Here is a 12,912-nt window from a genome sequence, read left to right on the forward strand (position 1 = left end):
TGAATGATTGATTCATCTTAGCTACACATACATCAAACACATACATTTGTCTAAAGTAATCCAATCATTTAGTCAAACATATATTTTGCACCCACTACTGAAATGATTGTAACAATTACATAAAAAATATTCCTGTCAAAACATTTGCTGGATTTCAATAGGAATTTTGCATTCCTTTGCAAGCCAGTGCATTGTGGGTAGCTTTGCTCAAGTCTAGTTAAGTTCCCAGGTTTTCCAGAAATATCAGCTGAAGCAGTTATTTCATTTTTGGAAACCTGGGGATTTCCTGAAAGTTTATTTAACCAGGGCTTTCAGCACAGTGTATTTTGAGGACATTTGAAATGAATAGTCCATGAGCTAGGTGGATCTCAATTCAAAATGAGGATTTCTGGGATATGTTAGGTATTCACAGTTTACTATTTCATTACAGTCAATAAAGTGAACTTAGAGATAATAAATGTGTTCAATAACCATGTCTCTGTCATTAACAAATACAGTCATGGATGGTAACTCTAGAGTTCACTTGAAAGGGCAATGCATATTGGGAAATAATTTTCTTCTATATTTTTATGTACAGTAAACTTGAAATACAAATAAAAAAAATCTTAACTGTAAAGTTCCAATAAATTGTAATTTTTAAGTAATTACTTATTTACTTAAGTTTTGAGTATTCTGAACTTATTAGGTTTTACAGTGCAGGCAGCATAACATTCACCACAGCGTTTCCAGACTCTTTCACATCTGTCACGAGTTCAGTGTGAACATGTTCTCATCTTTGAAAAGAACGAGGCGCCAATGGCAGACCTGCATATTCTGGTTTTCTCTGGCAAATCCCAATCGAGCTGCACGGTGCTGGGCTGTGAGCACAGGTCCCACTAGATGGATGACAAGCCCTCATGCCACCCTCATGGAGTCTGTTTCTGACAGTTTGGTCAGAAACATGCACACCAGTAGCCCACTGGAGGTCATTTTGTAGGGCTCTGGCAGTGCTCCTCCTGTTCCTCCTTGCACAAAGGAGCAGATACCAGTCCTGCTGCTGGGTTGATGCCCTTTGATAAATATTGGGCATGAAAAGTAGCTGAATTACACAATGTATGAGAGTATTAATGATCTCTGTACGAAGGACACTAGGTAGGAAATGTGATGCCCGATTTCTGATGGTTTCCACACATCCTGATAGGATATTTTCCATCTGACTGTCATAGACTCTATGAATAGACCCATGGACCGTAGGTTGGCACATACCATTGTGAGGAAACCTGTCTGTACCTGATGATATGCATGTATTTTAGTTCTATTCTCTTGTTAGAGGAGTGGTTCGTTATCTTGTGCTATATGAGGTACCGTATCACAAGCAGTTGGTATCTACTACTGAGGGTCCCCACACAACCTGATAAGCTGTGGAGCCAAGAAAAATAAGAGGGGACACTATTAGGCCATGTAAGGTTAGGATATAGAATACACGTATGTGATTGGAAGACAGACAGATATTGGAGGGGATGTGCTGTGGCATAAATACTGTGTCCACTTTGTAATCATTGGAGAGAGATAGAAATGAGAAATGGAAGGTCAACATCATAGACTCATGCTGAATAAAGATGGCTCTCCCCTGACTTCCGGTTGCATTTATTTTGTTCATGGATCAAACTTGGACTGAATCTAACACCTTCTACGTCCCTGTCCAGCTCTCCTTGTGTAATGGCCCATCTCCTAGTATCTCCTCCATGCTCTTGAAACTGTACTGGGGACACAGCAAAACTTCATGCGAAGGCATGTATGGATGTGCTATCCTGAAGGAGCTGGACTACCTGTGCAAACTGAATGTGCTGCAGGTACCGCTTCCTGCTACCATTAGGGACAACGACACTAGCAAAATGAAAAACTATAGGGAAGAATCAGTCAGGAATGACAAGGAGAGAGCAATTGCCACCACCTGCAAAACCATTCCCTTTTTGGGGGTTGTCTTGCTGTTGCCTCTTGAGTGCACCTGTTGTCACTTTAATTTGCACCAAAACTGATTCACAATAACGTATGCTTCCTAACTGGACATATTGACATCCCAGAAGTTTAACTGACTTGGTGTTATGCTGTGATGATTACGTGTTCCCTTTATATTTTATATCTATGAATTGTGAGCTCTCTTCTGAAGGACTGTACAGGAAAAACATAGGTACATACATGTGTATTTTAAGAAATATGACTTAAGGTGTTGTTGGTAGGACCACCTTCGACTATTGAGCATAAATCAGCTCGACCTTTATAATATAGAGGATAAGCATCGCAGCTCATTCGTTATAATTACACAAACATATAAGTGGTTTTAATTGGTTTGTTACTGATTTACTTTCTAGCAACAACACTGATTCATCACTTGATTATTTAAAAATAAAGTTAAATTCAGAAGACGTTTACGTTTTTTCTATGCAGTCCTTCAAGAAGTGCTGCAATTCATACATTTTCTAAAACGTTTATCGAATTCAACCACCGAGTTTTTCTTGAGCGCCCTTTTAGCTAGTTTAGCTAGCATGTCAATTAATTTAGGTCACCAAATATCAATTGTCGAATGAAATCGAACAACCTACAGGAAATACAGCGGCAAACTATCATATTGCACAGGTCATTGGGTGAACGCCCTGAGTTGTACAACACAATGCAGTAAAAGGTCTGAGGCTATTCGTTTAACTTGATATGAAAATGATAAACTCCAACACGCATCAGTATGACCGGGGTTTAGGCATCCCATATATAGGTGAGGGTAAGCGTTTTCAGAGTGGACTGTATCGATTGATGCTGGCAATTGATAACTCGATATTATAATTACAATTAATTATTTTAGATTAATAGGTCTCCAAATTATTGCCTCACACTAACTGTACAGAGGGACAGTTGGGTTTGTTTTGGCTACACACATACCTCGACATGTTTTCTCTGTGTGGACGGTGCGCCTTTTCAAGTCCAAGTTTTGTGAATATTCCAACAAGGGCCATTATGGCCACAACTCCGCATATTATATATACGATTAAGTTTGTCTTATCCTTTGTGGGGTCGTGAGAGGGGTCGTTTTTCTTAGACGGCGGTTTGCGTGTCATCACCCACCGCGAGGAATCGTAGTTTTTGCAGGTGGTCTGGTCCAGTCGCGAGCTTGTAAACTCACAGCAAAATCTGAAGCCACAGGTTCCGCAGCAGTATAGATAACTGCCGGTCTGACACACAAACGGCGGATCCCACTGGCCCATCACATCGAAATAACCCCAGCAGTTGTCCTTTGTATGCGGTCCCTCCGAAATTATATTCTCTCCATTCTCTTTTGAATCGTTTGTACCCGTTGGTACCATAATAAAACCATTCAACTTCTGCCCAGGCTCCCCCTCTGCGTTGCACACAAGAACTTTCATCCAAAAGTATCCAAGCAAAATCCCCGCGCTTCTCATCATGTGCGTCCCCTTTGTTACTTTCTTTTCTCCACTGCAGACGAACGACACGCGACGTATCATAACAAGCTTGTAAGCATATCCAACAGCAAGATGGTTTTGGCTATAACTTCTACGCGTATTCTAAATGTGTATATGTATATATATATAACTATACCAATATATATACATATTTATCTAAATAAATAAATATATATAGCGAGATATATTTATATATATATAAATATATATATATTCATATATATATATACATATATATATATATAAATATATATATATATATATTTAACCCATGAGACACTTTTCAGTGCCTACAGGTAGTCTATCTTCAATTGTTTTAGTGCCACTGATATCATCTCCGTTGACAGTCCGAGCCCTTTGGTAGGTTAGCCTAGGCAGTAGGAGTATTACCGAACCGTTTACTGAGAGTGAGTGGGAAAGAAAAGAGGAGTGGGTGACACTTGTGGTAGGTGGGGCGAGACAGAGAGAGAGAGAGAGAGAGAGAGAGAGAGATCAGAAGTGTGCAGTCTGTAGTATTTTTTTTACATAATCAAAATGTTCATAGTGTAGTAGGCAGAAACATTTAGTAAATTCTGAAAATAAATTATGACAGATTTTCCTTTTGTATAATCCTGTAAGGTTGCATGTTGCAAACTTATTAAGTCAAATCAAATGTGGGTATATGCATGTTGTATTTAACAGCAATATGGACACATTTATACAAGCAGTTAAATTCTGATAGTTCATGTCACATCAGATCTTTTACAGAGTGAAGAAAGATCAAACATGGTCTGTGTTTGTAAACACAGCCTTTTTGACCCATTTGCTGGAAAATATGTTTATTATGTAATATTATAATCCTGAATGATGATTGGCTGATAGCTGTGGTATATGTAAGCAGTAAGGTACAGGTATAGTGTGGTATATGGCCAATACATAATGGCTGAGACCTATTTTTATGGACAACACAGCGCTAGGTGTATTTGCAATATATTACCAACTACTGACCTCTTTGTTACTCTTATAAACCGGTTACCAACCCAATAAGAGAAGTAAAAAGTGTTGAGATAACCTTGGGATATGCTCTCATATAACTTGGCTGTAAGCCAATGAGCTTTCAGGAATCAAACCATCTGGTTTATAAGTACGTAATAAGGCATAAGGGGGTGTTGTATATGGCCAATATACAAGGGCTGAGAGCTTAACTGTAACTGTATTATATTGGCAATACTGTATATCACAAACCACAAGATGCATTGTTGTACTCAGTGATGTGTCATGCCTAATAACAACTCTGTGCTATAGTATCTTGGCCATGTACCACACCACCTCATGCACTCCTGCTTACATATATGATAGTTGTTAAATTACCCACTTGTTCTGTTCTGTTTTGGTTCGGTTTAGATTTAGCTTTTGGTTTTGTGGCCTGTTCTACTTTGTTTTTGTCCTTTCATTTTGAACACATTATCACATTATTATTAAATCACATTATTGATATTGTATTAACGTTTTCACCTGTGCCTTGTTTTCCCCTCTTGTGTCCCTATAAGTGCCTCGTGCTCCAGAGTTTCTTGTTAGTCATTGTGTGTGTTTTTGTTCATGTCAATGGCTGTGCTGCTTGTGAGTCTTTTCAACTACTTTCGTTTCTTGAATGCTCTATGTCTGTGTCCTACCACCCAAGCCAACTGTGACATCTGTAGCACAAGCATACAAAGTGTGTTTAGTGTAGTTGTGACCTTGGCATTGCCTTGCTAAAACTGTACTACCAATTTCAGATGATTTTACTGTACCTTTTCAGTAAAATTGCTCTGACTACTGGAGCAATTATTGGCTGATTTATACCTGTATATTTTAGAATGCTGAATGTACAGTATCTCACCTGATTGTATAACACATTGAAGAGTGTTATGATGTAATGATTCTTAAGTTTTAGAAGTTCTGATGCACTTGGTTTCTGATAACACCTTTGGCCATATGGTTTTAGCATTTGGCCAGCTATGTACTGGATGATGTACTTCTCCCTCCTAGCTATCAAAGATGAATGTATTAGATGTATGTTGCTCAGGATAAGTGTCTAAATGTACTATAATGTAGTTTATAATGGTTTTATTACCTGAACTTTGTAAATAATTTGGAAATTATTACTGTGGAGTTTTGGCATGTCTTTTCAATAGTACTACATCATCTTATCATTCATGTTAGTTTGAGAGTTGAATTCTGATATTTTCTCCACTATTTGGTCTTTTGACCAATCACATCAGGTTAGTTAGTTAGTTAGCAGTTTTTATTATCCCCAAGGGGCAATTTGTTGCACAACCAGCAGTACATCAACTATCAACACAATTAACTCAGTTAAGAACTTTTTTTTGTCCCTGCTGCTGTTTTTTTTGTCCCGGCCTACTGAATTACACAAATTAATTCAATGTTTTAGTTTTTTTGTGTGTGTGAATTATGTGGTGCTTGGGGGAGTTAAATCTACTGGTCCTGCATCTTGATAAGTTGTATCTGCAACCAGATGGAAACAACCTGAACTCACTGAACAGGGTGTGACTAGGGTCAGTAAGGATTGACAGGGCCTTCTTTGTAACTCTGACTTGACACAGTTGGTAGAGGTAATTTAGATTTATGCCTGCAATTATACTGCACAACTTAACAATTCCCTCCAACCTTTCTATTTTTCATGGACAATGACCCAAACCAGCAAGTAAAAGAGAAGGTTAAAATAGACTCAATAAAACAAGAATAAAACATTCTCATTAAAGAGGTGTCGACATTAGAACATCTAAGCTTCCGTTAAATATACATGTCCTGATGGGCCTTTGCACAAACAACACCCATATTTGGTTCAAAGCTTAATTTAATATCAATTATTGTTCCCAAGTACTTGCACTGCTGAACAACCTCAACGGGGGTATTTCAGAAAGCAGGGTTAACATACTAATAACAATTAGTTTAGTCAACTCTGAGTTAAGCATGTGCACGGGGAGATAAAAAGCCCTCATCAATGAAACACAGATAATGTGATTCATCATGGCAACAGGAGAAAAATATCTTACTTTTTCCCAGTGGAGTTAGATATATTAATGAATGCACATGCAGAATTTGAGTATATATTCAAGAAAAAAACAACACAGTATCAGTAACAAAAGAACGTCAGCTAGCGTGGTAGAAAATTGCTGACCGAGTCAATGCGTCGCATCTCAAGTCTTCCACTCATTAAACATTTATATAATGTGTGCGTGTGGGTGTAATATCAAGTTCAGAGTTTATTTATCAAATGCACTGAATAACACAGCGTCATTCTGAAAAGTGACATTCTTGTGACATGGCACACATCTACGTAGTAAGAATTAAGAAATATATAAAGCAAAAATATAGCAATAATATACATAAAAAGTGTAAACTAGCAGCAATTTTAAAGAGAGTAGGATGGGAAATATGAACAATATGGGTAGAAGTATTGAATATTCTAAATATAATATGAGTGTAATATGCCTATGAATGGTACATACAAAAGAATATTCTAATGTACATTAAATATACATAGAAAGACATCAGAGCATTTGGAATGTTCATGTGTGATCAGTATGATCATGGATCAGTGTGGCTGGTTAAGGAGGCTTATGGCCTGAGGGAAAAAACAGTCTGGAAGTGCGTGCTCCGATGCTCCGGTTGTGTCAACCAGACGGCAAAGCTTCATTCTATAGAAACTGATTACTGCTTTTTTGATAAGTCTTGGGGGTCTGTGACTTAGGAACACTACTAAAGTGTAAAGAAAACGTTTCAGTGCAACAGTCACATCTCTGACAGCCTGAAAGAGACGGTTGCCTTAGACATATGTTCAGCGTCACCGATGGTATACAGAAAACTGCAACACAAAGAATTTGTTCCCAACTGAGGGCATGTCCACCAGGTATCATAGGAACGATACGTGAGCTGAGAATATTTTTCAGATAAAACTAATTCTGTGCAGAAAAACTGTAATTCTCTAACAGATAAACATCCAAATGGGGTCTGATGACTCTCTATCGACAACATTTCTGAAGTGTATTTGTGCTTCTGCTGGCTCTTCGAGAAAAGGACACGCCCAGATGGCAGGTTTCAGTGAAAGAGTAGGACAAACTCAGGGTAAGTTGGATAAAACCTGCTAGCAGGTTAGCTTCACAGATTATGTTACCGTAGTAACTGACTCAGAGAAATATTAAACCCAGAGTTTCCATCAACTCTGAGTCAACTAACTCTAGGTTTGTTGACTCATGTTCAGAGTTGGGGAGTAACAGGTTACAAGTAATCAGTTACATGTAACAGATTACAAAAATACAGTAACTCTAATCAGTAACATTACCAACTGAAATATTGTAATCGGATTACAGACACTTTTGTAAAAAAAATATATGATTACTTTTGGATTACTTCAATTTATGCACGAAATAATTATGACACGTTGCATGCTAGATTTTTTTATATAATGTTTGTAAAAAAAAATGACTCGTCAGAGAAGATTAACTTACTCTATTCCTCTACAGTCCAATTCTTATGGTCCTTTGCAAACTTCAGCCTGGTTCTTCTTTGCTTCTCATTCATGAAGGGCTTTTTTTCTAGCTTTGCACAACTGTTTCAAACCGTCCTCGTCATGCTCTTCACCCCATCTGCTGTTTGACATTCTTTTGTAGGTCACTTGATGTCATCCTGCGGTTGTTGAGTGACATTCGAATGAGTTGACGGTCATCTCAGTCAGTGAACAGTGGTTTTCGCCCTCTGCCAGTCTGTAGCTTTGTTGTCCCAAATGTCTGTTGCTTGACCTTGTTCTTATGAAGTGCCATCTTTGAAATTTTCAGGATGGAAGCAACCTGACGCTCACTGTATCCCTCTGCCAGTAAAGCCAGAATTGAACCTTTCTTTTCCTCACTCAAAGCTTTTCCTTTTAACTATTTTTTCATGCTGAATAGTTTTATTCAAATTACCTCGGAGGTACTACTTGCATTGTATTTGCCATCCAACTGGTCCTATTGCACGAGAATAGCGATGACCACAGCAGTGGTTTTTATACTTTTCCTTGTTAAATTAGATTTGTTTCACCTAATCAGTGCCTCATTAAGTAAATTGAGGTGTGCCTGTGTTGGAATTTAACACTGGAATGGAATGGCTGCCATACATGTAGAGATGCTGATTTAAGGAAAATCGGGAGTTGTCTCTAAATTTTTTCCAGAGCTGTGTATTATGTCTGACTCTAAATACGAGTAGGAAGAAATTTTTTCGGGGATAGAGCCGTACTTGTTCTAACCATAATGCACTGCTGATGAATTTAAGGGGGGGGGGGGGGGCGATGGTGAACACGTTGATCCCCAAACTTTAGGATTTTGCCTGTTCTATATATGGTACATCTAACCAAGTGAAAAAAAATGATGTATACATGGAATAGGGCTGTGCCATTAGATAGAGTAAGAGTGTCACCTATATTAAGTTTGCCACAATAATGAAATTCTACTTTTACAATTAGGTCCGAATATAATTGGACAGTAACACAAGTTTTGTTATTTTGGCTGTTAACCAAAAATGTATTAAAGTTACAGATAAATAATGAATATGGGCTTTAATTTGGGTATTCTCATCCAAATTGGAGGAAGGGTTTAGGAATTACAGCTCTATAATGTGTAGCCCCCTCTTTTTTTCCTCAGGAACAAACAAAAACTGAAGGCAGTTCAGGAAAGGCCTGGCAAAGTATCACAAAGGAGGAAACCCAGTGTTTGGTGATGTCCATACATTCCATGCATTTGCCTGCAAAGGATTCTTGGCAAAGTATTAAAAAAATTATAATGTTATTTTTTTCCAATTACATTTGAGCCCCTGAAGTAAAGGGACTGTCTATGAAAATGGTTGCAATTCCTAAACGTTTCCTACAATTCTTTTGTTCAATCCCTTGTATTAAAGCTAAAAGCCTGCACTTCAATTGCATCTTAGTTGTTTCATTTTAAATCCATTGTGGTGGCATACAGAGTCAGAATTATGAAAATTGTGTCAGTGTCCAACTATTTCCGGATCTAACTGTATCTTCAAAATAGTTTCCCATGCTACTTGGCTGCATAGCTTACGTGTTGAGGAGAAAAGTCGCCAACTGCTAGCTTTCCAGGTCCATATCAGCCATTGCTACCTGGCCTCAGAGGACAACCTAGTCTATTTTATGTAAATCTTTGACGGACAAATTCATAAGATTACGTTAGGTAAAGTAATGTTAGAATAATTACCCCCCAAAAAAGGGACAGGCCGTAATTTGAAACATGGTCTTTCCGCTTCGCTGGCAGGTGCTCTACCCACTGCTCTAAATAGGAACTTCCTGATAGAGGCAGCGAGTATTGCTGTTACATCATCAATATGTTACAAGTAATTTTCTTTCTAACCCAAACCTTACACCTGTGCTGTGCTACCAAACCTTAACCCCAGTGCTGTGATACATAACCCTAACCAAACCTTAGCCTAACATTTTTCATTTTCTAACCTTACCCCTAACCTTAACCCCAGTGCTGTGGTACCTAACCATAACCCTAACCTTAATCCCAGTGCTGTGGTATCAAACCATAACCCTAACCTTAATCCCAGTGCTGTGATACCTAATGATGACCTAATTGTAACGTTAAAATGCATTTATTACAGATTGCTGCAACCTTAGTTAGGCCGATACTCGCCCCCCAAATCTGTAATTCCTGTGTGGACCAGAGAGTAGGGTGCCCACTTTCAGAGCTGAATGTCGATGGCTTAACTCATGACTTGGACATTTCATGCAAATGCATAATGTATGATATATTTTTGTACCAGTCATATAATTTTGTTTTAATAGCTTTTGTAACATATTATACTTTTTAATAGCGTTGTTAATATATGTTACGTTTGAACTAATTTGTAATGTATTCAACATTTTGGTTGTGCACTGTAATGTAACTTAACGTAACATTACATATCGTACGAAATTGGGTGCGATGGATTTGCGTAAAATAGTGTGCGTAGTCCTCTGAGGCCAGGTTGGCCTGTGTATTCTTCTATCATTAATACGTTATGTTTATATTTTGGTTTTCTACAGAGCTTTCTTTCAGTTCCTTTGAATTGCAACTACACAACAAGTGGAGCAAAATTAATAAGCAAAAATCATCAGGAAGATGCTAAATATACTGAGCGTTAATACACTGACAGCAAGAAACTATTTGAGAAGTCGTCCATACCAAATAACATCTTTCCCCAATACTGTTTATAATTGTTTTATTTTATTTGCTTTTGTGTGGTGAGAATGTTACAAAGGGCTCCTTAAAGAATCTTGTTAAATTATCCAATATCTTTTTAAATGTTGGTTAAGGGATCTGTTCTGTAATTCTTTGTTAGCAATGTGTTGAATTTATTCACCATGTAGAAGATGGATGAATTGCAGCAAGAACATTTATCGTTCCAACCAACTCTCCACTTTCCATCCGATTCAAATGAAATACTTGATGATAGGTTGATTACATCGATCAAGTGTTTAAGTGATAGGGCAACATTTGAATCATGAATCATGGGATTGCTAGGGCAAAAACTAAAATATGCACTTGCGACCGATGTGTTGTGTTTAAGGCATACAGATGACTCAAGGATCAAGGTTGGTCTAATTGTGTTTTATTCTCTCTGATAAAAGAAACAACAACATCCATACAGGAAATGGTGTCTTTCCCTAATCATGCAAAGTTCTCTCTTCCACATGAAGAGTAGAAAGGGGCAGGGACAAATGTAATGTTGTGTCAACAAAATAAGGTATCAAGCAAATAGATGTGCATTTGCGAACGGTCTTAATACATCACACATCAATTAAACGAAACACATTACATACCTGATAAGATAAGCGACAACATCCATACATGAAATGTTGTCCTCCCCTCCTATACATTTATGACACAAAACGTAAATTCATATATCAATATAATTGTGTAAAACAATTGTATTGCCTTGCTTGTGGCCGTATAAACTTAATAAAAATGCTTTGACATTTATGATTGACATGGATTTTCATGGGACAATATCTTAACTGCTTACCTCTTCCACATGGAGATTAGAAATGGAAGGGGGGCAGGGGAAATTCATGAGGGGGAAAAACAAGAATAGAAGTGTGAAACATTAAAAGGGACACTGACCCCAACAAATGGAATGTGCACTAAAATCAAACATGGGAACCATTGCGATTTGTGTAATAATATACAATCAATTTAAACACTTACACACCCCTTGGTTTCCCCAGGACCAGGATTGGGAAACACTGCCCTAGGGCAATTACTAACTAGCATTTGTGCAATGACTAGAAATATATGGTTCCAGCCACCAAAAACTTCTGGTCTATGTGCTGGCATTAGTATAAATAACTTCCTTTAACTTTATTCATTCTGCATGCAGAAATACAACTGTTATTCATTAGCGCACCTGACGCTGGGGAAAAGATAAAGGGGCCTCATTACCAAAATCCCCAATTATTCCTTTAATAGCTTCAAACCACAGAAAAGTGCTTTGAATAGCGTTCATTGTTTTTGCTACCATCTTCAGAGCAACTTGAACGCCTGATTTTCCTGACTTTGTGTTAAATATATGCATCCTAAACAACTAATTTATCTTCTCTCTGTTCTTTTATTACCAAAAAATGATGATGAAGGGGTCTTGACAAGCATGAATTTGCGAAAAAGTAGAGTATTTGATCAATGTTTTGTTAATATTCTTTTATCTAAAATTATGATACGCCTTGTTTGAAAGTACCATCTGCCACCTGAGAAATCTTGCTCATTGAAGTTGGCTTGTCCAAAGCACCTAAAAAAAGTTTTATGTACAATTGGCTGTCATGGGTATATGGGCTGCTGTTCTTGTCTATTCCCAACTTGAAATTTGCCTGTAAAGAGTTCAGCAGCTCCCAAGGGAAGTTATTTTTAAAGTCTGTTTAGAGTAACGAACTGCAGCTTTATTAGAGCCTCAGGCACAGCTGGCAACTCACCATCACAATGACAGATTGTTAAATAACACAGTATTTGACAGCAAGGTTAGGAATAGGTTCGCAATGTAGTGATTTAATTTGGGTCCATTTAGATTATTTTACAGATCCACATCTGTTGATGGATGGTACAGTTATTAATCTTCTGTTGAACAGTCAAAAGTAGGATAACAAAATGAATTGAGTAGCAAATGGCTAGTCTTCAACTTACACATTACAGCATTTGTTTAAAAAACATCACTGTTTGTTTTCCCTCCATGCAAGTACTTTTTTTATTTAAATTTCCTTTGATGGAACGTTCTGCCATACACCTATTCATTCAGGAATGGTTTTGGTTCATGTTTAACATTAAGAGATGGATGATGAAATGTTTCTAAGGGGAATGGCAAGGGGGCCTCGTCATTGGAAAACGTAAAGTAAATGAATAATTCAGTATGCAGCTTCATTCACTCTTGATTTCTACACTATAAAACATGACAAATAGCGGCC

At 37.7% G+C, this 12,912-nt stretch overlaps 1 protein-coding gene across 1 annotated transcript in view; it reads right to left on the reverse strand.

Moving 5' to 3' along the window:
* The window catches only part of shisa9b (shisa family member 9b), a 34,985-nt gene extending 31,406 nt beyond the window's left edge, over positions 1-3,579 (reverse strand). Inside the window, exon 1 of the mRNA XM_010874891.5 lies at positions 2,914-3,579. Coding sequence (XP_010873193.1) covers positions 2,914-3,494 — 581 coding nt within the window. The 5' untranslated portion in view covers positions 3,495-3,579. The remainder of the gene's footprint in view (positions 1-2,913) is intronic.
* Positions 3,580-12,912: the final 9,333 nt, after the last annotated feature.

This window comes from Esox lucius, chromosome 11, assembly GCF_011004845.1.
Source record: "Esox lucius isolate fEsoLuc1 chromosome 11, fEsoLuc1.pri, whole genome shotgun sequence".
NCBI lineage: Eukaryota > Metazoa > Chordata > Actinopteri > Esociformes > Esocidae > Esox > Esox lucius.